Raw genomic sequence first — 27,902 nt, 5'->3', positions numbered from 1 at the left:
AGGGCTGTATCCAGGCACTCCGCGTTGCATAGTGGATAAGAACAGCCATTAGCTGTGGTATATTGGTCATATACCACACTCCCTCGGGCCTTATTGCTTAAGTATAGACCTACAGTGCATAACATGTGCTGTGTAAAGCTGTGATATTGTGATATAAATAGGTGCAAACATAGAAAGAGACAATTCAACATGGTAAAGAGAAATATATTTATTTGATTTATGTTTAAACAATAGATTAGTATTTAAAAAGAATAGCATATATGATTAAAAAAAGAATTTGTTCATCCATTTTTTTTGTCTTTTTGGTTTCTTTAAATATTACATAAAATAAATAATTTATTTTAAAGCAGTCAGGTAAAGGAATAGAGATATCCAATACAGTGAACTTGCATGTTAATAATGTTTGTAAGGGTTGTTTATGCTATGGTGCTTGCATGACTAAATTCTCTGCATTTGACTCACTCCATGGCCCAGCTTCTCTTTCATCACATCTTAGTCACCCAAGTGCTTCCAGTAATGTGTCTGTCTGTTTGTACATCTAGCCCTTCACTGGGTCACAAAGCTTGAGTGTCAATTTCAGTTTCTCGTATCAGTTACTACAGAATAAATAACTGCATCGGTAGATCATCACAACGACAAATACACGCGATACACTCTGCCCTTTGACCCTGTCTTCAGTGACCCTGTTGGAATCAGTGTCCCTTTTTTGTCCTCTTATTCAGTATTGAGATTTGTCTCCAACAGTTCATTAATTGAAAATTATTTGGCACAGAAAACATTTAATATTTTCTCTTGTGCCGACTCATAACTTTAAAAAAAATATGTGGCATCATCAGTCAGACTTCATGATAATGAGTTCAAACGTTGACTCCATATGACTCCATTATATGTCTTTGAAGGTTTCTGGTCTTTCTCCTCAGTGCAGTGAAACATTCACAGGGGAAGGAACTGTCCAATGAGGTGGCTACACCACTATGGGCAGGAAGTGGGTGGCAGTGTTTTTCCTTCGTGTTTTCTTGCCCCTCATGGGCTTGCCGTTGGCGCTCAGCCCTACGAACATGGCCTTCTTCTTGTTCCGCCATTCTGCTGAGGCATAGGTGTTGTACCTGTTCTCCTCAATCCGCTCGGTCAACCGACAGTCAACACCAAAGTCCCTCTGGAGAACAAACAATAAAAACAAATTGTAAGTGAGTGATTCAACAACTTTGGCAGCACAGGCAATGGAACTGAGGTCACATTTGCACAATTTATTAATGAAGCAGAAGTTCCCATCCAGATATCCACATTGTTTGGCTCCAATAAGGCAAGCTAAACAACAGTGTAAATGCAGACTTGCAGAGTCATGACAACAGTGGGTTCCATCAGGCTTCTAACAGACTGCTCTTGTCATTCAGTGTTCTGACTAACTAGACACAAAAATGAATACAGTTGTGATCCGGTAAAGAATGTTCCTTTCCCAAAATGCTCTTTGGCCACAGCTAATTAGCTCCAGAAGTAAAGTGAATGTTCCCAAAGCATATAAGAATATTTCTTTTGCCTAGTGTTTAACTCACGTCGGCTACCTCTTTCTCATGGAAACGTGTGTGAAAATGATCTCCCACCAAATGGCATATATGAAGTTAGAACAAACTTATCAGAATGTAATGCTTGTTTAATGAGGGACAGACAAGCCACCAAAGCTTTACTGAATGAATGACAGTACTTTAGTGTGACATAGTAGAGTATATTGGGAATTATTTTCCTAGCTAGAATTATTTTTGTGTCTCATTTAATCTGATTTCACTATTGAGAGAGCCGTAGTAACAGCCTTTCACTGTTATGTTTCAGATAATGTTGTATGAGAGCACATGAAACAGTGCCGGTAGCCCTTGAGGGCTTTTAGTAGAATGGAGAGGCTGTTGCATTGTGTTTCTCTGGTCTGAATAAAGCGGAGCACAAGCATGGTGTATCTGTGTGTTTGGGAGAGAGGGGTGATAGGGGCGCCTCGCCTTACGTTCTTCTAGACGACATCTCTTTTGGCCCGGCCGACTTGTGCTTGGGGATTATTTATGGGCGGTGGAGGGGAAGTGTCCTTTAAAACAAACCTAGGCTTCTCTAAGGGCCTGAAGACAGGGGAGAGAAGAGCTCTCACACAACATCAAAGGAGACTTGATTTCAGCAGTAGAGTGGCAGTGTGAAAACACTAGCTGGAATCTAACTAGTGAGTGTTCTGAACACTGAATCAGTCTAATGGGAAGTTTGTATAGTCAACCAAATAATTAGCTCCAGTTTTTGTTAGGGATATTGTTATTTTGTGTGTGAATTTCATGACAGGCTCAACTTACCGCGCCGTACAGCTCTCCTTTCTTGCTGATTGCCAGGTAAAAGTTACTGCTGAGCCCCTTGATGGCCACGATCCCAACATCCACTGACTTGATCTCCAGCACACCTGACAGACACACAGAGACATTCTAAGTTAGTTATACCAGGCTAATAAACTGACGTGATAGAAGTCATTGAGTCATTGAAATGCTTGAAAAAGCCAGCAGTGTCTCTGTTTTGACTGCATAGAGTTGTTAGGCTCCCATGTTTATTTTCTGTTGTAGCATGCAGGCAGACCAGTTAATGTATACTGTAGATGTAGGATCTTAATTTGATCACTATTTTGTTGCAGAAAATGTTCCTGCAAAGCATAAAATGCAAACTTGTAGTGTATTTAAGTTTTTAAAAGGCTTCTAAAGTTTGTGATTTCCACTTAGAAGTTTCAGACTTGATTTGCCCAACCTCAACCCCAACAAAACTATCCATGAATTATAATTAACATAATAATTCACATTTCCTGTTGCTGCAGGATTATTTTCCTCCTGTAGCAAACTGGCTCGAATTAAGATTGGGCTCCCGAGTGGCACAGCGGTCTAAGGCACTGCATCTCAGTGCAAGAGGCGTCACTACAGTCCCTGGTTTGAATCTAGCTGTATCACATCTGGCCTTGATTGGGAGTCCCATAGGGTAGTGAAACAATGGCCCAGCGTCGTCCGGGGTAGGCCGTTATTGTAAATAAGAATTTGTTCTTAACTGACTTGCCTAGTTAAATAAAGGTTAAATACAGATCCTACATCTGTAATCGGATACAGTACGTTGTTGTCCATGATGTTGTAAGTTACTGAAGGTAGTTCTTTCCAGTATGTTTACTGAACCTATTGAGTCATCTACACTACAGAATCCCATCTAAGCCACACCGGGGGTCGACTAACACTGTTATCGCTGCCTGTTATCCCTACCCATGTTTTAAATAATCACTGTCATCTTTGCTTGATCCCTCTCAGAAAACCACAGACTCCTAATTGGCTGCCTGGCTGTGTGTCTCTGTGCCAGTCATGGAAAACAGACAGGCTGAGCCTGAGCCGACATTTCATACCTATGCTAACGGGCCATAAATCCTGAGTGGAAGGTGTTGGCCAGGGCTAAGCCTTGGAAAAAAATTATCCACTTTTGTTTGTTTTCGGAGTGGAGCGGCACGTTGGGGAAAGCTGAAATGTAAGTATCAGTTTGCAGTCTAAATGTTTCTTGAACCAATTACTGATTAAAGCTGTGGTAACCAGTCTCCTTTTCCCCACGCCTTCATCCTGAAGTCAGTTGCATAAACCCATAAAGCTATCATGGGTTAGAGGGGATTAGCTCAGAACCAATTTTGGTGGAAGTGGGTCTTTGTATCAAGCAAGGAGGCAGGGCCTTTTTGGCTGGTCTGGCCCAGTGTGGAGCCTCCTAGCCTGGGTCAGGTGAGAGGAGATATTGTCTCATAAGGTGGCCTTTGACGGGCTCGTCAGGGTAGTTAATGGGACCAGTTGGTACTGATTCACCTTCACTCTTTCTCCCCTGTGACATCTTTCATTTGAGCCATCCCTCTTCTCACTCATTGGACACACATTTCTAACATCCTGCCGTTCTGGGGTGATTTAATGGGCAGCCTGAGACATGGTGGGACCCACTTTTAGGGGGTGAGGGCTCTGGGAGTGTGGTGCCTGGAAAACAACCTCTCACTCAATGTCAAGAAAACAAAGGAGATGATCATGGACTTCATGAAACAGCAGAGTGCACCTCCCTATCTACATTGATGGGACCGTAGTGAAGAAGGTGGAAAGCTTCAAGTTCCTTGGCGTACACATCACTGATAAACTAAAATGGACTACCCACACTGACAGTGTAATGTTGAAAGTGCAAAACAGAGCCTCTTCAACCTCAGGAGGCTAAAGAAATTTGGCTTGTCACCTAAAACCCTCACAAACTTTTACAGATGCACAATTGAAAGCATCCTGTCGGCCTGTATCACCGTCTGATACGGCAACTGCACCACCCGTAACCACAAGGCTCTTCAGAAGGTGGTGCGGTCTGCCCAACACATTAACGGGGGCAAACTACCCGACCACCAGGACACCTACTTTACAGCACAGGAAGGAAATCAACCACCTGAGCCACTGCCTGTTCACCCCTCTATCATCCAGAAGGTGAGGTCAGTACAGGTGTATCAATGCTGGTACCGAGAGACTGAAAAGCAGCTTCTATCTCAAGGCCATCAGACTGTTAAACAGCCATCACTAACACATTAGAGGCTGCTGCCTGTAGGCATCTCATATGTATATACTACATTCTATACTATTTTACGGTATCTTCGTCACTTTATGAAGTTTATATATAGGCTGATGGCAGCCCATTACTCATCTCATATGTATATACTGTATTCTATATTATTCTACGGTATCTTAGTCACTTAATGTTTACATATCTGGCATTACTCATCTCATATGTATATGCTGTTTTGTATAATATCCTACTGTATCTCATTCACTTAATGTTTACATATGTTCCATTACTCATCTCATATGTATATACTGTATTCTATGGTATTCTACTGTATCTTAGTCCGTTCTGCTGTGACATCGCTCGTCCAGTCGTGGCCAAAAGTGGCCAAAAGTACAGTAGTGGCCAAAGGTTTTGAGAGTGACACAAATATTAATTTTCACAAGGTTTTCTGCTTCAGTGACTTTAGATATTTTTGTTACTATGGAATACTGAAGTATAATTACATGCATTTCACAAGTGTCAAAGGCTTTTATTGACAAATACATGAAGTTGATCCAAAGAGTCAATATTTGCAGTGTTGACCCTTCTTTTTCAAGACCTCTGCAATCCGACCCTGGCATGCTGTCAATTAACTTCTGGGCCACATCCTGGCTGATGGCAGCCCATTCTTGCAAAACTCAATGCTTGGAGTTTGTCAGAATTTGTGGGTTTTTGTTTGTCCACCCGCCTCTTGAGGATTGACCACAAGTTCTCAATGGGATTAAGGTCTGGGGAGTTTCCTGGCCATGGACCCAACATATAGATGTTTTGTTCCCTGAGCCACTTAGTTATCACTTTTGCCTTATGGCAAGGTGCTCCATCATGCTGGAAAAGGCATTGTTCATCACCAAACTGTTCCTGGATGGTTGGAAGAAGTTGCTCTCTGAGGATGTGTTGGTACCATTCTTTATTCATGGCTGTGTTCTTAGGAAAGATTGTGAGTGAGTCCACTCCCTTGGCTGAGAAGCAACCCCAGCTAGCCCCTGAATCAACAACGCAGCCAGCTATTTGTCGTCCTTAACGTAGGAGACACTGCTAGCTAGCTAACAGCTAGCCAACGTCTACCGATTAGAACTCAACAACCCGGTCGCATTCCGCCTCGCTCCACAGGTAGTATCACATTTTCATTTCATTTCATTACAGTACAACGGTTTGATTTGTTTGATCGTAGCTAGCTACATAGCTAGCTACATAGCCGTCTCTGTATCAAAGATAATTGTGTAGTCTAGAGCGATTTTCTAGGTTACCTAGCCAGCTATTGTCGTTCTTTTAACGCAACGTAACGTAATCAACAACGCAGCCACTGCCAGCTAGCCTACAAAGTCAACAACGCAGCCACTGCCACCTAGCCTACTTCAGCAGTACTGTATCATTTTTAATCATTTTAGTCAATAAGATTCTTGCTACGTAAGCTCAACTTTCTGAACATTCGAGACGTGTAGTCCACTTGTCATTCCAATCTCCTTTGCATTAGCGTAGCCTCTTCTGTAGCCTGTCAACTATGTGTCTGTCTATCCCTGTTCTCTCCTCTCTGCACAGACCATACAAACGCTCCACACCGCGTGGCCGCGGCCACCCTAATCTGGTGGTCCCAGCGCGCACGACCCACGTGGAGTTCCAGGTCTCCGGTAGCCTCTGGAACTGCCGATCTGCGGCCAACAAGGCAGAGTTCATCTCAGCCTATGCCTCCCTCCAGTCCCTCGACTTCTTGGCACTGACGGAAACATGGATCACCACAGATAACACTGCTACTCCTACTGCTCTCTCTTCGTCCGCCCACGTGTTCTCGCACACCCCGAGAGCTTCTGGTCAGCGGGGTGGTGGCACCGGGATCCTCATCTCTCCCAAGTGGTCATTCTCTCTTTCTCCCCTTACCCATCTGTCTATCGCCTCCTTTGAATTCCATGCTGTCACAGTTACCAGCCCTTTCAAGCTTAACATCCTTATCATTTATCGCCCTCCAGGTTCCTCGGAGAGTTCATCAATGAGCTTGATGCCTTGATAAGCTCCTTTCCTGAGGACGGCTCACCTCTCACAGTTCTGGGCGACTTTAACCTCCCCACGTCTACCTTTGACTCATTCCTCTCTGCCTCCTTCTTTCCACTCCTCTCCTCTTTTGACCTCTCCCTCTCACCTTCCCCCTACTCACAAGGCAGGCAATACGCTCGACCTCATCTTTACTAGATGCTGTTCTTCCACTAACCTCATTGCAACTCCCCTCCAAGTCTCCGACCACTACCTTGTATCCTTTTCCCTCTCGCTCTCATCGAACACTTCCCACACTGCCCCTACTCGGATGGTATCGCGCCGTCCCAACCTTCGCTCTCTCTCCCCCGCTACTCTCTCCTCTTCCATCCTATCATCTCTTCCCTCTGCTCAAACCTTCTCCAACCTATCTCCTGATTCTGCCTCCTCAACCCTCCTCTCCTCCCTTTCTGCATCCTTTGACTCTCTATGTCCCCTATCCTCCAGGCCGGCTCGGTCCTCACCTCCCGCTCCGTGGCTCGACGACTCATTGCGAGCTCACAGAACAGGGCTCCGGGCAGCCGAGCGGAAATGGAGGAAAACTCGCCTCCCTGCGGACCTGGCATCCTTTCACTCCCTCCTCTCTACATTTTCCTCTTCTGTCGCTGCTGCTAAAGCCACTTTCTACCACTCTAAATTCCAAGCATCTGCCTCTAACCCTAGGAAGCTCTTTGCCACCTTCTCCTCCCTCCTGAATCCCCCTCCCCCTCCCCCCTCCTCCCTCTCTGCAGATGACTTCGTCAACCATTTTGAAAAGAAGGTCGACGACATCCGATCCTCGTTTGCTAAGTCAAACGACACCGCTGGTTCTGCTCACACTGCCCTACCCTGTGCTCTGACCTCTTTCTCCCCTCTCTCTCCAGATGAAATCTCGCGTCTTGTGACGGCCGGCCGCCCAACAACCTGCCCGCTTGACCCTATCCCCTCCTCTCTTCTCCAGACCATTTCCGGAGACCTTCTCCCTTACCTCACCTCGCTCATCAACTCATCCCTGACCGCTGGCTACGTCCCTTCCGTCTTCAAGAGAGCGAGAGTTGCACCCCTTCTGAAAAAACCTACACTCGATCCCTCCGATGTCAACAACTACAGACCAGTATCCCTTCTTTCTTTTCTCTCCAAAACCCTTGAACGTGCCGTCCTTGGCCAGCTCTCCCGCTATCTCTCTCAGAATGACCTTCTTGATCCAAATCAGTCAGGTTTCAAGACTAGTCATTCAACTGAGACTGCTCTTCTCTGTATCACGGAGGCGCTCCGCACTGCTAAAGCTAACTCTCTCTCCTCTGCTCTCATCCTTCTAGACCTATCGGCTGCCTTCGATACTGTGAACCATCAGATCCTCCTCTCCACCCTCTCCGAGTTGGGCATCTCCGGCGCGGCCCACGCTTGGATTGCGTCCTACCTGACAGGTCGCTCCTACTAGGTGGCGTGGCGAGAATCCGTCTCCTCACCACGTGCTCTCACCACTGGTGTCCCCCAGGGCTCTGTTCTAGGCCCTCTCCTATTCTCGCTATACACCAAGTCACTTGGCTCTGTCATAACCTCACATGGTCTCTCCTATCATTGCTATGCAGACGACACACAATTAATCTTCTCCTTTCCCCCTTCTGATGACCAGGTGGCGAATCGCATCTCTGCATGTCTGGCAGACATATCCGTGTGGATGACGGATCACAACCTCAAGCTGAACCTCGGCAAGACGGAGCAGCTCTTCCTCCCGGGGAAGGACTGCCCGTTCCATGATCTCGCCATCACGGTTGACAACTCCACTGTGTCCTCCTCCCAGAGCGCTAAGAAACTTGGCGTGATCCTGGACAACACCCTGTCGTTCTCAACTAACATCAAGGCGGTGGCCTGTTCCTGTAGGTTCATGCTCTACAACATCCGCAGAGTACGACCCTGCCTCACACAGGAAGCGGCGCAGGTCCTAATCCAGTTACTTGTCATCTCCCGTCTGGATTACTGCAACTCGCTGTTGGCTGGGCTCCCTGCCTGTGCCATTAAACCCCTACAACTCATCCAGAACGCCGCAGCCCGTCTGGTGTTCAACCTTCCCAAGTTCTCTCACGTCACCCCGCTCCTCCGCTCTCTCCACTGGCTTCCAGTTGAAGCTCGCATCCGCTACAAGACCATGGTGCTTGCCTACGGAGCTGTGAGGGGAACGGCACCTCAGTACCTCCAGGCTCTGATCAGGCCCTACACCCAAACAAGGGCACTGCGTTCATCCACCTCTGGCCTGCTCGCCTCCCTACCACTGAGGAAGTACAGTTCCCGCTCAGCCCAGTCAAAACTGTTCGCTGCTCTGGCCCCCCAATGGTGGAACAAACTCCCTCACGACGCCAGGACAGCGGAGTCAATCACCACCTTCCGGAGACACCTGAAACCCCACCTCTTTAAGGAATACCTAGGATAGGATAAAGTAATCCTTCTCACCCCCCTTAAAAGATTTAGATGCACTATTGTAAAGTGGCTGCTCCACTGGATGTCATAAGGTGAATGCACCAATTTGTAAGTCGCTCTGGATAAGAGCGTCTGCTAAATGACTTAAATGTAAATGTAAATGTAATGGTCTCAGGATGCTTTACTGTTGGCATGACACAGGGCTGATGGTAGCGCTCACCTTGTCTTATCCGGACAAGCTTTTTTCCGGATGCCCCAAACAATCAGAAAGGGGATTCATCAGAGAAAATGACTTTACCCCAGTCCTCAGCAGTCCAATCCCTGTACCTTTTGCAGAATATCAGTCTGTCCCTGATGTTTTTCCTGGAGAGAAGTGGCTTCTTTGCTGCCCTTCTTGACACCAGATCATCCTCCAAAAGTCTTCGCCTCACTGTGCATGCAGATGCACTCACACCTGCCTGCTGCCATTCCTGAGCAAGCTCTGTATTTGTGGTGCCCCGATCCCGCAGCTGAATCAACTTTAGGGGAAGATCCTGGCACTTGCTGGACTTTCTTGGGCGACCTGAAGCCTTCTTCACAACAATTGAACCACTCTCCTTGAAGTTCTTGATGATCCTATAAATGGTTGATTTAGGTGCAATCTTACTGGCAGCAATATCCTTGCCTGTGATGCCCTTTTTGTGTAAATGAATGATGACGGCACGTGTTTCCGTGCAGGTAACCATGGTTGACAGTGGAAGAACAATGATTCCAAGCACCACCCTCCTTTTGAAGCTTCCAGTCTGCTATTTGAACTCAATCAGCATGATAGAGTAATCTCCAGCCTTGTCCTCGTCAACACTCACACCTGTGTTAACGAGAGAATCACTGACATGATGTCAGCTGGTCCTTTTGTGGCAGAGCTGAAATGCAGTGGACATGTTTTTGGGGGGATTCAGTTCATTTGCAGGGCAAAGGAGGACTTTGCAATTAATTGCAATTCATCTGATCACTCTTCATAACATTCTGGAGTATATGCAAATTGTCATCATACAAACTGAGGCAGCAGACTTTGTGAAAATTAATATTAACATTAACATTCTCAAAACGTTTGGCCACAACTGTATATAGTCTTAATTCATTCCTACTTAGATTTGTGTGTATTGGGTATTTGTTGTGTAATTTGTTAGATATTACTTGTTAGATATTACTGCACTGTCGGAGCTAGCAACACAAGCATTTCGCTACACCCATAATAACATCTGCTAATCACGTGTATGTGACCAATACAATTTGATTTGATTTGATTTGAGGAGGGCTGTTGCAGGGTTCTTTGATCAGTGGTATCTTCCTCTTTGGACCTTGTGTTCTGTCCCTGTACTGTACTGGGTTATATGTTATGGTTAACAGTTTATAGGAAGAGTATCTCACTTGGGGACTCTAGTCTACCCCTGCCAGGGACTTCCGTGTAAACTAACTTCACCTTTGAACCAATACAGTCTCCAGCTGTTGATTCTACTCAAAGGTCATGACTTCTAGTCAGACTCCCATCCCCTAGTTTTCCTTCTACAGTCAAAGACAAAAACTTCCAAAGGAGGAGTGTGAAAACATACAGATGTAGGATCTTAATTTGGTCACACTGTTGCAGGAGAACTTAAACTTGTGGTGTATTTGAGGTTTTAAAAGTCTCCTGAAGTTTGTGATTTCCACTTTGAAATTTCAGACTTGATTTTCCCTTATGTTGCTGCAGGATTATTTTCCTGCTGTAGGGAACTGGCTCAAATTAAGATCCTGCATATGTATAGAGGTTTCATCTGCACCTGTGAACCGGCAAAACAAGCAGTGTGGCCACCATTCAACAGACAGATTAGACAGGCTTCTCTATACATGGCGGGCGTGAGAGAGCCCCTTCCGTATGGGATCTGGTTGCACACAGAGCACCCCTTCCTCAGCTTCATGAACAGGGGATGGGAAGGAGGGATGATTGGATGACAGTCTACGTCTGTTCCTCTTCCTTATGCCCTCTGTTCCTGCCTCCTCAATCTGTTATCTTTTTATGTTTGGGGGGTTGTTTTTTTCTCCCTGTTGTTGGCACGTTGACCAAAACTGACATTTTTGTTTTGTGAGGGTGGACTTTTAAGTTTTATGACCAATATTGAAAGTGTAATAACCAGAGTTTTCTTAATGAACAAGAAAATAAGGTGCTGACATTCTGCAATCAACATTTTTCTGAAACTACTAAGAAAAACACCTGTGTATATAGCAGGACTGTGTTTTATATTGCAGATTCAGTAAAACCAGGCTCCAAGGTCCTGTAACAGTCGACTGCGTTCTTCATTGCTAATGAAGGGTTAGTTCCAGAGATGGACAAGACTTTAACAGAGTCCAAAATCAGTTTTCCGCCTCATTTCACTGTATGAAACTGTATTCATGCTACCTAGATTTGTGGTCCAATGTTTGCTTGCCTCACTAAAGGAATTTACCACTGCACACAAGAAGGGGGAGTGTGTGTATGGTGTATCGGGATATTGTATGAGCTCAGGTAAAACATTTCTGGTAAGGTAAGTTGTGACTTCTATCTCTTTCAACCTCAATTGATTGATGTGTTCACAGTATTTGAGTAATGTGTGTGTCTGGGGTTTCTCCTACAGTACCATTAGCAGAGGCCAGGTCTGCTAATTAAAGGGTTACTGAAGAGCAGACAGCTGGTAGCTCAGTTCAGTTCTGTTCACTGACTGTCCATTGGGTGGTCGAGTCATCTGCCTGGTGTGACTCTCATTGGCAGCAGCCTTGCCTTATACCCTGGGCTCTGTAGGTGGCCTCTCTCCTCCCGTCCCTGCCCACGGACCCTCTATCTCCACAGAGGGACGTGGTTTCTTGGCAGGGTGACAGAACTCACATTATCACATCTTGTCATAATTACCTCAACATTTGTAGCTTCATCCAGATGACTTTACTGCTAAGCCTCCCCATTTCTACCCCTAGACTCTACTACAGCACATACAATGCATGCCCTATTCTGAGAGAAACCTTACATTTTCTCATCAACACCAGACACCAATTCTATACTAAAGTTCAAGCAGCTTAGATGCCACAAGACCACCAATGTTGTCACCCCAGACTGTGTGCATAGTTGTCCTGGGAACTCCAACTTGTTGCCCCCATGACAGGCATGTCTTTCCAATTAACCTTCCAGATCCTGGGGTGTAGAGACAGCTCAGGCCCTATTAAAGAGGCACCGTTTGGGGTTGAGGTTTGGGATTGGGGGTTGGGGTTTGGGGTTGGTTCTGAAACTTGTTGGCGAAGCATATTATCAGTGGGCTGGTTCACAACTCTACATGAGTAGGTAGGAGGGGCTAGGGCTGGGCTGGGCCAGTGGTAGGAGGTATAGTGGCAAGGGCAGGGGAAGGGGCTATGTCTGGTGTAGTGGCAAGGGAGGTGACTGGGGCTGGTGTAGTGGCATGGATGGAGCTGGGGCTGGTGTAGTGGCATGGATGGAGCTGGGGCTGGTGTAGTGACATGGATGGAGCTGGGACTGGTGTAGTGGCATGGATGGAGCTGGGACTGGTGTAGTGGCATGGATGGAGCTGGGACTGGTGTAGTTGCATGGATGGAGCTGGGGCTGGTGTAGTGGCATGGATGGAGCTGGGGCTGGTGTAATGGCATGGATGGAGCTGGGGCTGGTGTAGTGGGAGGGAGGGATGGGAGGCTAGGGGACTGGGGTAGTGGCAGGGCAGCGAGGTTGGGGGACTGGGGTAGTGGCAGGGCAGGGAGGCTGAGGCTGGTGTAGTGGCAGTGAAGGGTACTGGGGTAGTGGCAGGCCAGGGATGGGGAGGCAGGGGGGGGCTGGGCAGGGGGACTGGGGTAGTGGCAGGGGAGGGGTCTGGGGTATTTGCTGGGAAGGAGGGTCTGAGGAGGTGGGACTGGGGTAGTGGCAGGGCAGGGAGTGGGGCTGGGGGTCAGGTGTTGACCCTGAGCTGGCTCCTGACAGCAGTCCTTCACACCTTTGATCTGGCCTCCACAGGACTCTGTCTCCCAGGCTCCTGCGAGATCAGTGAAGAGGTGTCTGGGCTCTCTTTAGGACCGGCTTCATTACACTGCAGAGCAGCACATCTCTCCTTCGCTGACCACCTCTACACCCCTCACCACCTTTACACCCCTCACCACCTTTACACCCCTCACCACCTCTATACCCCTCAAGTCCTGTACACACCCACCTCCTCTACACCCCTCACCTCCTTTACACCCCTCAACACCTCTACACCCTTCACCCCCCTACACACTCCCCCCTGCCTCCTAAACATGGTTAGTGGTGATTCCAGTTTTTTCCTTTTCCTTTTGAAAAACAAGATCCCATGTATAAAAACAGTTATGTACACACACTTCATGGTAAAAAAAAAATGTTTAGAACAAAATAGTGTGTTTTTGTGCAGACTTCAAGGAGTTGGCCTGATGGTGCCCTCTGATGTCACTGGCATCCCCCCGTATTTGAGGAACAATAGAGGAAAGACCCCTCCCCCATTTGTGCCATGTAATGGCTTACCTTGACCACCTATTGAGATGTGCCTGTTGTTAACTAACTCAGGTGATAAATTAACTGAAAAGGAGACTGGAGCAGGACTTTAAGGTTAAGGAGGGCTGTGAAAGTGTTTCCGCAGTTTATCTTCTAGGCCCTTCCTAAGATTATATTGCTGTTCTGCTCCCATTGGATGGCCTACAACTGGGTGTGAGAAGGTAAGGTACTTGTCTGCGTTTTAATTGTAAAACCGTTAGATTTCAGTATAAAAACACTCCAGGTTTTTCAACAATCCCAAGTTTGATATGCATTCCTTGAGGTTAAAGTGACTAACATCTGAGAGATCTTCCCTCTGACAACTGGTGACAGCCTGATTGATGCTCTGTCAAATTCACCATGGCACAGGGGTTCATGTCCATGGAACAGCTTCAGCATTAGGGGCAGAGGGAGCACTAGATCCATTGGGAAACAAAAACGCTATTGTGGTGTTGAGGGAATTTTATACTTGATGAGTAATGAAGTATTGGGGTTGATAAAGCCGGAAAATATCCCACTCTAACCAGACAAGCACAAGGTGTTCAAAGGCTTGTGTCAAAGAAAAATGTCTGATGTTTTCACCATTCACTGTCATTGTAATTTATGACTATAGACTACTCAATACATTTTTATTCATTAGTGACTTGTGACAGATATTTTACACAACGATGGGGATTATACATTTTTAGTAACTCATTGGTGACTGATCCAGGGCGGTAGATTGGCGGTAGCATGACAGTGTGTTATGGATCTGGTGTGAATGTATTGGTGCTAAATAGAAGGAAAACTTCACCTGTTCACTGTCTGCTTCTTCACCTAGCGACAGTTAAGTTAGCTTAGTAACATTAGAGATGCCTTTCAAATCAAGTCAACTTGTGTTATAGATCCATCTCCACACAGAAATGAATACTTCTCTAATACAATCCGTCCTGCTGTCAATATTGTTTTCTTTGCCTGAAACGTGCATTCACTGCAGTCTTACACGGGGGACTAATATTGACACCACACTGTCAAGCTGTGTGTGATTTTAAACCTGGCATCAAAGCATGATTAAAAGACAATCCAGATATTTGGAAGAAAATATTAACCTGTACTGAGTATAAATGTGATGTTTCAAATAGCAGAGCTCTGTTTTCCAGCCAACAGATAGCATTAGATTTCTCTGAGACAGAACATTCACATTAGCATGGTTTGAGATCAGTTTACCATGCCGGGTAATAGTACTTGTGTATTATGTCATGGTGGTTTTAAGCACATTGAAGACCAAATTAAATGCATGTTGATATTCACGCTGGTTTAAAAAAAAAAAGCAGTCTTCTCAGATAATGTGATTTACCCAATGCTATTGGTTCTGCAGCATGCTATAGCACCAAATCTTTGCTGGTAAATGTCAAAACATGTCATTGGGCACATGTGTGTTTATGGGTTTGATCTGGCAAGGTAATTAAGAACCTTTCTTGAATTTTCTAAACGGTATGCATGCGTAAACATAATGTTGTGATTCCAATTGTTCTGGACATTTTATAGACTCTTTATGCTATGTAGTGAACCTGGGGTCATTGGGATTAAAGGTGCCATGTTTTTGAAGTCCAGATGCCTTTTTACTGCTGGGAAAAGTCCCATACACTGCAGCACTCAAGCAGTAGGCCTAACAAACGAATCCGCTCCAGACCTATCACCACAACTTTCAACATTTCCTCCTGAAAGTGCATCAACAGCTTTTCCTATGTCTGTTGTGTTACAGTTTTCTGTTTGTTGTTTTAGATCCCTCCATATTTGAGGGCAGGTATTGAGTATGTGACACATTCACAAAAAAACACACACAAACACACACACACACACTCTGTTCCCCCTTATAAATGTGAGAGCAGTCATCCATGTGGATGGGGATAGTGTTGGACCAGTGTTGGCCAGTGTGGGAACGTGTTGCATTAGTAGCTAGTAAAGCAGTGGGTATCGGGATATAGGATCTGTGACGGATAAGATCCAGGGCTCCTGCTCCAGCCACGAGTTGCCCAGGGACAGCCCCCCTCTCACGCATGCAATGGGTAATTAGCTGGCATTCCTGCCTGTTCCTTTAAAATGGGACGACCGTCCAGATGCGTCTCTGGTCGGAGCACTGGTCTCCTTGCGCTACCTTTGATGATTCCATTAAGACTCTCTCTCCTCTCTCGCTCACCAACTTCCATCTGTCCCACCACACTCTGTGTGTGTGTGTGCGTGTGTAGACATCTCTGAATGTGTTGTGATGTCTGTGGTTCTCGATGATTTGCAACTTTGACCTGACCTAGTGAATGTTTGTAACATTGCAGCACCCAGACACATGAAACATGCTCACTTTTCCCTCCCTGGACAGCTTACTATTCAACTACATTGGCCTATCCAAGTTAGACTTAGCAGTGCATCTTCCAAAAAAGAGAAATTGCCATGTAGCTTTACCAATCCTGGGCTCTGGGCAACAACATACTGTTGCAGAGCTGACAGTATGTTCAAAGGTTGCTCTTCTGTTGAAGCATTCTGATGAATTGTGAGCCTTTGACATTCTGGTTTGGTTTAAGGAACAAGTAAATTCCTGCACGTCTGTATGCGTTTTGAATCTGCACTATTTCAGCAAATAAGGTAAACATTGAAAATTCATCAAAATAAAGATTGCCAACTTCAAATTCCATGGTAAATAATCCATAATTTACAAAGGGCTGAGAGGTTGCTGGAAGACACAGAATAAAGAGGTGGCTGGATGGTTTAGTGGCAGGACTATGCGATTCACGTAATCTGTGTCTTATTTCAAACATGTTCAGATGAGTCAATGATTGACACAAGAGTAAATTGATGGGTGAATATCAGGAAAGTGCTGAAACAATATACTTAAATCATGATTTTTAAAGAATAGGGGAAAACTGTGACCCCTAGAGCCATGCCTCAGTTTCCCCTTATCCCCAGCGAATTTGGTCAGTCACCACATAGACTGCTAGCTTTCCTTATTTGAATTTTGAGTAGAAACAGTACTTAAAGGCCCAATGCAGCCGATTTTATATCAATATCAAATAATTTCTGGGTAACAATTAAGTACCTTACTGTAATAGATTTCCATTCAAATGGGCAAAAATGGCATTTTAGCAAAAAACTATTTCTCAAGCAAGTATTTTGCTAGGACTGTCTGGGAGTGGTCAGAGTGTGGAGGGGAAAACAGAAAACGAGCTGGTAATGGCAGAGAGGTTTTAAACTCTACTTATTGTTGGTGCATTAATAAATGTACTGCATGGAAGGTCCTGTGTAGATTGTATTTTCAACCAGCAACTATCAGGAAATAAAACATATCCATTCTTTCCCCACACTTTTACAGTTAGTTTTATCAGCTGTTGGACTATATAATATAAAACACAGGAAAAACAGAGCTTTGACTGCACTGGGCCTTTAAACAGCCTTGCATGAAGTCAAACCATGTATTGGGGTTCATGTGTGGCGATATCAATAAGAGGTTCAGCTGAGTTTAGCTGTCACAAGTTGTCAAGGCCCCTGTGTGAACTAACATTTATCCACTGCAAAACAACGCAAACACAAGTATTAACTCCTACACTTAACTCCTACACTTAACTCCTACACTTTTTTGGGGGTACTTTACTTTTTATATTTTTGACAACTTTTACTTTTACTTCACTACATTCATAAAGCAAATATTGTAAAAGTACTCATTACATTTTGAATGCTTAGCAGGACAGGAATATTGTCAAATTCACGCACTTATCAAGATAACACGTGGTCATCCCTACTTCCTCTGGTCTGGTGGACTCACTAAACATAAATTCATCTTTTGTAAATATTGTCTGAGAGTTGCAGTGTGCCCCTGGCTATCCGTACATTTTTAAAACAAGAAAACTTTGCCGTCTGCTTTGCTTAATATAAGGAATTTTAAATGATTTACACTTTTACTTTTGATACTTAACTATATTTTAGCAATTATTTTTACATTTACTTTTACTTGAGTAACTTTCTATTAAGGTATCTTTTACTTTACTCAAGTATGACAATTTGGTATCATCATTTTCATCATTTTCTACCACTGCACCGCATCTCTCTCTCTCTCTCTCTCTGACTGCAGCTTGTTAGAGACAGACAGGACACAATGATAGTGAGGAGACAGTTGTGTTCCCCCTTAGACTAACCCTGGCACAAATGACCCTCTCTTTAAGTAATGGGGTTAAAGGTTAGGCATACATCTGGACCGCCATACCTCCATGTTGAACTCTAAATAGGGCAAATGAGGGGGCAGAAACTAGAAGAAGATGTTTTGAAGACAAAGCTAAGCTACCCTGATCAACCTTTTTTTTTCCTGAGAAGGGTTCAAGAGGGGTTAGTTGAAGATGAGCAAAATGATGAAGTTTGAACTTTGTAAAGTACTGGCTTGCTTTCAATCATTGAGTTTCAATGTCGCTATGAATCATAACTCTTACACTATAAACAAATCAGATTTCTGTAATAGGCCTTCACAAATCTAAGTGAATGCACAACCTCTTTAAACAGTTCCAACTTCCTCTGTGATAAGGGAGATACTGGCTGAAAGGTTTAAAGTCAGAAATTGTCAACACAAGTCTGTCGACCTGGGTGTAAGGGTGTGGAGGAGGTGTAGGGGGTGAAGAGGTGTAGGAGGCAGTGGTGTAAAGTACTTAAGTAAACATACTTTAAAGTACTACTTCAGTAGTTTTATTTGGTATCTATACTTAACTATTTATATTTTTCACAACTTTTACATTTACTTCACTACATTCCTAAAGAAAATAATGTACTTTTTAATCCGTACATTTTCACTGACACCCAAAAGTACTCGTACTTATCAAAAGTACTTATCAAAAGAACATTCCTGGTCATCCTTGCTGCCTCTGATCTAGCGGACTCACTAAACACAACATTTTAATGCTTAGTTTGTAAATGATGTCTGAGTGTTGGAGTGTGCCCCTGCTATCTGTAAATGATGTCTGAGTGTTGGAGTGTGCCCCTGCTATCTGTAAATGATGTCTGAGTGTTGGAGTGTGCCCCTGCTATCTGTAAATGATGTCTGAGTGTCGGAGTGTGCCCCTGCTATCTGTAAATGATGTCTGAGTGTTGGAGTGTGCCCGCTGGCTATCTGTAAATGATGTCTGAGTGTTGGAGTGTGCCCCTGCTATCTGTAAATGATGTCTGAGTGTTGGAGTGTGCCCCTGCTATCTGTAAACGATGTCTGAGTGTTGGAGTGTGCCCCTGCTATCTGTAAATTATGTCTTAGTGTTGGAGTGTGCCCGCTGGCTATCTGTAAATTATGTCTGAGTGTTGGAGTGTGCCCCTGCTATCTGTAAATGATGTCTGAGTGTTGGAGTGTGCCCCTGCTATCTGTAAATGATGTCTGAGTGTCGGAGTGTGCCCCTGCTATCTGTAAATGATGTCTGAGTGTTGGAGTGTGCCCGCTGGCTATCTGTAAATGATGTCTGAGTGTTGGAGTGTGCCCCTGCTATCTGTAAATGATGTCTGAGTGTTGGAGTGTGCCCCTGCTATCTGTAAATGATGTCTGAGTGTTGGAGTGTGCCCCTGCTATCTGTAAATGATGTCTGAGTGTTGGAGTGTGCCCCTGCTATCCGTCAATAAAAAAACGAGAAGATTGTTCCGTCTGGTTTGCTTAATATAAGGAAATTAAAATGATTTATACTTTTACTTTTGATATTTAAGTTCATTTTAGCAATTCCATTTCTTTTTGATACTTAAGTATATTTAAAAAGAAATACTTTTAGACTTACTCAAGTAGTATTTTACTGGGTATCTGTGCTATATCTTTATTTTTACTCAAGTATGACAAATGGCTACTTTTTCACCACTAACGCAAACACACACACACACACACACACACACACACACACACACACACACACACACACACACACACACACACACACACACACACACACACACACACACACACACACACACACAGAGAGAGAGAAATCAGTACCATGGACAGCCACCTGATACTTAGCTTACGTTGATTGGACTAAATTGTTTTTGTTTTTTATTTGTCACTGTAGACTAATCATAGGTGATTTTGAAATGTTGAAGTTGAAATGGTGCTAGAATAGTGGAAGCACCTCTGGTTTTCTTTGCGACTTAAGGTAACTCTCCGGTATTCTATGTCAATAGTTGTTTAGTAGTCCGAAAATGTGGGAAACATTAACTTGATTGACCATGCTGTAGGTTTCTTTCTTTTTTAATCTAATCTTTATTTAAGTAGGAAAGTCAGTTAAGAACAAATTCTTATTTACAATGATGGCCTAGTGCAGCCAAACCTGGACAACGCTGGGCAACTGTGCCCAATGAGACTCCTAATAAAGGCCGGATGGGATACAGCCTGGATTCAAACCAGGGACTGTAGTGACTCCTCTTGCACTGAAATGCAGTGCCTTAGACCGCTGCGCTACTTGGGAGTACAAATGTTTGTTACATGCAATATGCTTTGTGGACCTGACAGATGTTGCTCTCCCGGTTTTGTGATGAAACAAAGGAGTGGTTGAATTTATTCTGCCTTCTTATTGTCTTGGCTTTAGGCCTATATATCACGGCGGCAAGGCATATGAACTAATAGGTTATAGAACAAACAACACAAATATCACAACAAATAGTTGTTTGCTGATGACACAACGGTGGTAGGACTGATAACCGACACGATGAGACAGCCTATAGGGAGAAGGTCAGAGACCTGGCAGTGTGGTTCCAGGACAACAACCTCTCCCTCAATGTGAGCAAGACAAAGGAGATGATTGTGGACTACAGGGAAAGGAGGGCCGAACAAGTCCCCATTCAAATCGACGGGGCTGTAGAGGAGCAGGTTGAAAGTTTTAAGTTCCTTGGTGTCCACATCACCAACAAACTATCATGGTCCAAACACACCAAGAAAGTCTTGAAGAGGGCATGACAACAACATTTCCCCCTCAGGAGACATGGCATGGGTCCCCAGATCCTAAAAAAGTTCAACAGCTGCACCATCGAGAGCATCCTGACCGGTTGCCTCACTGCCTGCTATGTCAACTGCTCGGCATCCGACCGCAAGGTGCTACAGAGGGTAATGCATACAGCCCAGTACATAACTGGGGTCAAGCTTCCTGCCATCCAGAACCTACAGTACCAGGCAAATGTAATTTAAGGGTTTTCTTTATTTTTTTAAACTATTTTCAACATTGTAGAATAAAAGTGAAGACATCAAAACTATGAAATAACACATATGGAAACACTCAGAATGTTTGTACAACAGTTTTCATAAGCAACGCAAAAAAATTACTCCTGTGTAATAATTTATCCTAAATCCTGAACAGGAGGGTCAAACTCATTTTTCCCTGGGGGCGGCATTTGGTCTTCAACGAGGTCCATAAGGCATCACTGAAAATTGGTAATATTTCCTCGTCCTCAAAAGGAAACAAAAATTGTCCTCTATCTATTGTTTTTGGAATGTTTGATGCTCCCTGAATGTCTAGCTTTCATTTAGGTGATAATTAGCGAGATGGACACAGTCAAGAAACTGTATGAATGTAGGTCCATTATCATTCTACACAGTTTAGATTTGGTTTTAGTCATTTTAAAGTAGATTGAGTTGGTTTCCCACGGGCCATATGTTTGACACCCCTGGTCTAGAATAAAATAATCCCTAAACATGTTGCCTCTAATACTAAATATAAAAGGACAGGACGTAACAGTAAATTAGACATCATTCAGAACTGCTGGAATGCACATTCTCCAAACCCCTGGTCAAACAGTCGCTCATTATTTATGAATCAGAAAAGAGAAAGTCTACGAAGGTCAAATATAATAAAAATAAACGCTGGCACTAACCTTTTGTACATCCACACACTCCTCATAACTCACTTTTATTGCCTGTGTGGTTAAGATTTCCCAGGAGAACCATAAATGTGCACTATAACCACAGACAGAAGGAGAACACTCAAGAGAAAGTGCCATCCGTGTGGTGCAGACGGGTGCTGTTACAACATACATTTACTTACACATTTCACATCATGGTGTCTTTCTATCCTCGCATAAACACATTATCAAGAGACACACAACCACACTTCCACTTGCTAAGAGAATGCAAACCAGTGAGGGAACACACAGCTTTGTGTTTCAACACCACCACGAAGCTCATGAAGAAGCACGTAAGAGCCAATAACTGTAATTATCGGCTGAGAAAAAGAGAACATAAACACATAGGAAAACTAATATTTCTACAACTTCCACTCGCCCCTTTTGATTGATCATCACCAACCAATCATATTAGTCCATTTTCAAAGGTACCACTAGTCTATAGCCTATTCCATTGCCCTTTTCCTAAGACATGGTTCTAATGCTGAGCCATGGAACATCAGAGCCCGCGTCCTCCATCATCCAGGATCTAGTGGAACCATAAAAGTTCTAGATTTACCTAGTCCCCCCCATCCTCTGTGCCAGAGGTATTCAACTCTGACCCTACGAGGTCCGGAGCCTGCTGTTCTACCTGGTAATTAATTGCACCCACCTGGTGTCCTAGGTCTCAATTAGTCTCTGATGTTGGATCTCGAAGCCTAAGATTTTCACTGAACCCTGCAATCACATCTGCAACCCTGGACATGTGATTATTAAACCATCTGAATCTGATAAGAGGGGAACCATGAAAAAATGCAGTGGAACTGGCTTCGAGGTCCAGAGTTTAATTTGAGGGCTGTACACTGAGACTCTGTACACTTTGCAACACTTAAGATGATACCTCTTGTCAGAACCATTTCCTTTCACAAATCTTCTCAGAAAGAGATGCACCCTGCGATAGATCCAACCAGCCAGGCCAGCAGAGGATAACACCCACTATTAAAGGTTGGATAGTTATAGGGTCACTTTGGGTCAGTCAGAGGAGCTTTAGATTCAGTCAAGTCTCACTTCCTTGGCTATACAGTACAATATAATACAACTTTATTATTCCCAGAAGGGCAATTCTTTCAGGGATGACAGGGTGCATCAGACAGGACAAACACACACAGACAGTATAAAAATTACTACATGTCTCCATATGTGTTATTTCATAGTTTTGATGTCTTCACTATTATTCTACAATGTAGAAAATAGTAAAAATAAAGAAAAACCCTTGAATGGGCAGTTGTTCTATAACTTTGGACCGGTAGTGTACCTATAATGCTCTATTCATACCCATTTAACATTTAATAACATCATGTTTGGTTTTCTAATGGAGGACAGGAAGCTGAATGTACATATAATAACTTCATCATCATGGCAGAACATGTTTTTTATTTATCTACCCCCCTGTTTACTGTTACTTAAAGGAGGTAAAGTTATATAAACAATCTTTGAAATTGGTTGAATCCAAACAAGCCCTTGAATTTTATAATATTTTCTGTATTATTCATATTTTTATAATAGTTTTGATGTCTTCACTATTATTCTACAATGTAGAAAATAGTAAAAAATAAAGAAAAACCCTTGAATGGGTAGGTGGTCTTAAACTTTTGACCAGTAGTGTATATTAAGGCATCAGTTAAAAGGGCATGGTGCAAGTTGAATATCAGATCTAGAGGTACAGTAGCTGTAACAAATGATGCAATATAAAATAAAATAAACACAATGTCCAGGGTCCTTATATAAGGAAAGGAGTGAACCATGACATGACAGATCAAGTGCTGCTACTACAAATAAACTGTGTTTGCTATGCACCAGCATCTCATCCAGGAGCACAACACATCAATGTTCTCTTAATGCCCTAGAACTTGACACAAACAAATGAGTTTGGCTTCGGAACAGCCCGTTTTGGCAGGGATCCTCTGTAATACTAATTAAGCAGCATCAGATTTGAGCAAGGGCTGAATGGGGTGAGAGGGGGATGGATGGCTACTTGCCTGTCCCCTCCGTGAAGTACACCCCACAAAGTTGACAACATGATTGGAAAGAGACTGACTGGGGAGCTCACAATCCAACCTGCAGTTGAACCCTAAACTGCTAAGTCCCCTCAATCAAAACTGTCAGGGTCTAATGATGCTCATTAGCAGCCCCCCTTCCTCCCCAGCATCCCCCAGTATATAACTTCAGACCATAGTCCACTGTGGGTGAGTTAAGTATATTAGAGGGTGTTTATTCAATTCCAGTTTGTTTCATTGATAAGCAACGGAGAGGAGAGGAAAGGGGTCCAGATGTCAAATCCGAGAGAATGACTAAGGTAAAAGACGCCCATCTGTTATAAACAGTTTCTTATTGCTTGGTGACATTCGAAAAACACAAAAAATAATGGACATATTTGAGGATTCCGTATGAAAATAAGCTTGTTTGTTTGGTTCACACATGCAGTGCTATACTATTCTAATACTGGAGAGTAATATCTGCTAACACAGTGTGACAAAGTGATACTGAGCAGATGGATTCTGAAAGGGAATCACACAATATGGGCTGGATTGGGTTTCAAACAGCGCATAGATGGGTCTTTTGTGGAGGGCCCGGCTGAGAGAGAGAGAAAGGGGCTGGGTAACAGACTGGCCAGGCTGCAGCACAGACCTGACCAACACAGCACACAAAGAGGCTCTAAGAAACCAGGTTTGTGCCCAAGTAGTGTGTCCTAACTAGGTATTTGTACCAAGAATATTTAACTAAGGACCAACTCTCACCCTGCACCTAAAGAAATGTGCCATGATTCTTGAAAGGTCTGGCTTAAACTGACCTACGGTTATACAAATAAACAAAAGCACTAATTATCATATCATTCTCCAGAAAGATATGTTATCAGACTTTTAATTTCATTTAATTAGAAGATCTTTCATTCATTTGGCTTTTGATTCTACCGTACGTAAACATTTAGCCTCCGTACATGGGCACATCAAAGCTGCAAAGGCTAAAGACCCTAACAGGCTACAATTCTGTGGGCAGTGGAGGCCTGGCCAGGCAATGTCTACTGGTCCCACACTGTGTAATTAGAACCAATTTCACCATATTCTGCCACGCATCAGCCTACCATGACATCTAAGTTTACAGACAGACACACCTACTCAATATCTGCTTTTCCTCACAAAGTATGACACATTTTCACACATTTTTCTGGAGACACTCCAAGTGAACCTATTTCAGCACAGAACATCACATCTCAGTCCTGATGAGGAAAGTCTTCTGATATTTGGTTAATTTGAACAAGAAAACGAATTCCATGATGCTGCAAGCTACAAATAGACTAAGAGAAGGTGACAGGCTAGATGAACATGTACTCAGAACAATCTCCCTTCCACTGCTCAATAAATACTTAGGATCCTTTTTCAGCTGTCCCACTGTCAGGGTTTATGACTGGACAAACTGCAGAGCAAGGAGAAAACAATCGCTCCCCCAGCAACTTTATCATCACCACCAACATATAGCAATATTACCCTGCAGCTCTCTATCTTCCTGCTACCTTGAGACATTTCAACTAGTCAACAAGACCCCCTTTCTAGGACCAAACCAGGAGACCTAGTTTTTAAACTGTAGTTTCTACAGTTTCTGAATAAATAAACCAAAACGTGCTTATCACCACGTCTTGTGCCACATCTTTGACTTTTCACCACAAACTGATGGGTTTCCAGTCAGCGGGACACAGGACATTGCTGCAACCTGGTGGGCATTTTACTTTTAGATTCATATAAGATGCTTGTGTATATAAATCTCCTTAGAGGCTAAAAAAGTTGCGAGTAACCCCCCTCCCAGACATTCCTGGCCCAGTCTAGCTACACTTCAGATGGGACAGTATTAGGTCTGCATGGGATGTGAATTCCCCAAGAAGTGCTCTGTGCATCTGGTTTCAGCATTATTACCAGCCAGACTTGTGCCTAAGGTCATTCTGGGAGCTAATGACAACCGCATTATATTCACATGTGGTTGGCTATTGGCGGGAACAACTCACATGCATCATGCATTGGACACTCAATATTCTCTTTAGTTTTTTTTACCGCTATCTTTCAATAAACAAGAAAGACGCCCCTATAGAATATTGTAAAGTGGCTTTCAAACTATCTAAGTATTCAACGCCTGGGTGTTAATGTCGTGACCTGATATCAAAGCTTGAACTTTTGGTGTTTTTTGACACGTCTGATTTTAATGGTTGAACTGTGAGCACTGTGAGCGCTGAAGGCGAGAGGAAGCTCTGCTAATTGACATTCCTTCAGCCATGTCTTGCACAGCCTCAGCGTTTGAGTGGACCTGTCAGTGAGGAGAAGCCTCACACCACATGGGCTCCATATGGCAAAGCCTTCTTTTATTAGGGCCACAGTGTGTTCAGAGTTGGCTGACAGAAAGTGCACAGCCAGTTTGGACAGAGAGACTGTGGCGGTCAGGTGCTGCGAGTGTTGTCCTGGGTGTCTGGTGTATTGCTCACTGCATAGTAAACTTTACGGCACCCAGGCAGGCAATTGTAGCGTTTTAAGCAGCATGACAAGGAGCTGAGGTGTCATTCTCAGCAGGGGTGTGTGAATGGATACAAGCACTTAGAGAGATTCATGTCAGCCGTGCCCATAAAGGGTAAAGGATACGGCTACGGCAACTGGGAAGGGACGAGGTTGATGAAAACCTCAAACAATGATAACATATATGCCACTAGTATCATTAGTATTATGACCTATAATAAAGTGATATAATATGTCACAAAAGAAAACATAGAGGGATGTGATCCCTGAGCCCCAGGGATGATGTTGATTTTTTTTATATTTGCTCAGAGACAAAAGGGTTCTTCAGGCTATTTCTAATTGGTTCCAGTAGACGTGCTCTAAAGGAAAGTACACTGAGTAACTGAGGCAACAAACATGCTGCTTCCAGAACCTTATGCTGCCCAGGCAGAGAGAGAGACACGAAACACAGGCTACACATGATCTATGCTGCCCACCACTGCTGCCCACTGCTGCCCACCACTGCTGCCCACCACTGCTGCCCACCAGAATACCAGGTAAGGTTCCTATTATGTGTAAATGTGCAGTGGAGAAAAATCTGAGAGCAATGCCATAACAATGGGGGAAAACCACCACCCCACAAACTCTATGAGACCCACATGTGAGAGGGGAGAGAAAAGAAGCCAAACTCACAGAACATAAGCTGAGGGAGTGCATATTTTATGGGGTTACTTACTGTAGAGATCGTCTTTGTTTTTGGTGCCATTGACTTTGCCATTTTTATCAATCCTGAGAAAGAACTTCTGATAGGAGTAGAGTTTCCTCTTGCGCACGTCTCCTTGGAGATGATTATAGCTGCGCACATGCCTCCCCACAACAGTAGCTGAAGATGTGTTGGCCACCCTGGGCAAGCGCAGCATGGAGTGAGTGGCGACCCCAGGTGCATTGTGATGACACGTGGAGGGCAACGGGTAGAGCAGGAGGACGAGCATTGTGGAGATGAGGGACAGACGAATGCAGGACCAGGCGGCGGCACCCTTAGTCACTGTCCATCTGGACATTGTACTGGAGCTGGGAGGACTGGAGAGAGGCTCACAGAAAGGACCATGCTGGAGAGGGGAGAGGGAGAAGGGCTGAGAGCGGGAGATGAAACCCCCGGCGGCTGACGACGACAACACTGCTGCTGCTTATTCCTCTCGTGTTCCAAAGGAATGTGTCAACGTCCATAACTCAAAACACCTCTGCTGGGGAACAAGCACCTCTCGCCCTCCACCGCTCACTCTCCTCATTAAATACAAATGAGAAACTACCTCTACCACCTCTGGAGAGGATGAGATAAGGGGAGGGTTAGAAGAGGGGATGGGGAGACAGCAAAAATGTTCCAAAAATGAAAAAAATAAACAATTTCTAAACAGAAAAACTAAAGCTTTTTCTCATCAAAATGAAGAATCCAAGGAGGGGAGAAAAAGGGACCCATGTAATCCTTGGTTTTCTTCTGTTCTCTTTGGCTGTTTCTCAAAAAGTCACTTCGCTGGAGTGTATCTCTCTCTCTCTCTGCTGTGCTGTGCTCCTCTATGTGAGGGAGTGAGAGCGGTAGCGCTGGCTTTCTGTGTCCTTGGTCCCTCTGAGAAAGTTAGAGTAGAGTGTGAGCTGGAGCTCTCCTTCTCTTCTCTCCGTTTCTCTGAGCCGAGTCCCTTTGAGTGGAGTGGTGGAGTGCTGCTTCTTTTCTCTTCTCTTCTCTTCTCTTCTCTGTCTGTCTGTCTGTCTGTCTGTCTGTCTGTCTGTCTGTCTGTCTGTCTGTCTGTCTGTCTGTCTGTCTGTCTGTCTGTCTGTCTGTCTGTCTGTCTGTCTGTCTGTCTGTCTGTCTGTCTGTCTGTCTGTCTGTCTGTCTGTCTGTCTGTCTGTCTTGCTGCGCTGAGGTGACTGAGTCTTGCCCCTCTTCTCACCTTATTTATCTGACGCAA

The 27,902-nt window shown here is 44.2% G+C and overlaps 1 protein-coding gene across 1 annotated transcript; it reads right to left on the bottom strand.

Annotated features, from left to right (window-relative positions):
• Positions 1 to 200: 200 nt before the first annotated feature.
• On the bottom strand, positions 201 to 27,705 carry LOC115104741 (fibroblast growth factor 10-like). Its single transcript, XM_029626093.2, has 3 exons — positions 26,675 to 27,705; positions 2,325 to 2,428; positions 201 to 1,156 (listed from the first exon to the last, which is right to left on the bottom strand). The coding sequence occupies exons 1-3, from the start codon at positions 26,997 to 26,999 to the stop codon at positions 965 to 967; spliced, it is 621 nt and encodes a 206-aa protein (XP_029481953.1). The 5' UTR covers positions 27,000 to 27,705; the 3' UTR covers positions 201 to 964.
• Between the last annotated feature and the right edge of the window lie 197 nt (positions 27,706 to 27,902).

Source organism: Oncorhynchus nerka, linkage group LG22, assembly GCF_034236695.1.
Source record: "Oncorhynchus nerka isolate Pitt River linkage group LG22, Oner_Uvic_2.0, whole genome shotgun sequence".
Classification (NCBI taxonomy): domain Eukaryota; kingdom Metazoa; phylum Chordata; class Actinopteri; order Salmoniformes; family Salmonidae; genus Oncorhynchus; species Oncorhynchus nerka.
The sequence above is the reverse complement of the archived record's forward strand: the minus strand, read 5'-3'. Positions and strand labels throughout refer to the sequence as shown.

Excerpts from the sequence above, each read along its gene's own strand:
- LOC115104741 (XM_029626093.2), bottom strand. The coding sequence starts at position 26,999 with ATGTCCAGATGGACAGTGACTAAGGGTGCCGCCGCCTGGTCCTGCATT. Across the intron at positions 2,429-26,674 it reads AAACAAAGACGATCTCTACA|GTGTGCTGGAGATCAAGTCA; the intron begins GTAAGTAACCCC and ends TGTGTCTGTCAG. Across the intron at positions 1,157-2,324 it reads AAGGAGAGCTGTACGGCGCG|AGGGACTTTGGTGTTGACTG; the intron begins GTAAGTTGAGCC and ends TTTGTTCTCCAG.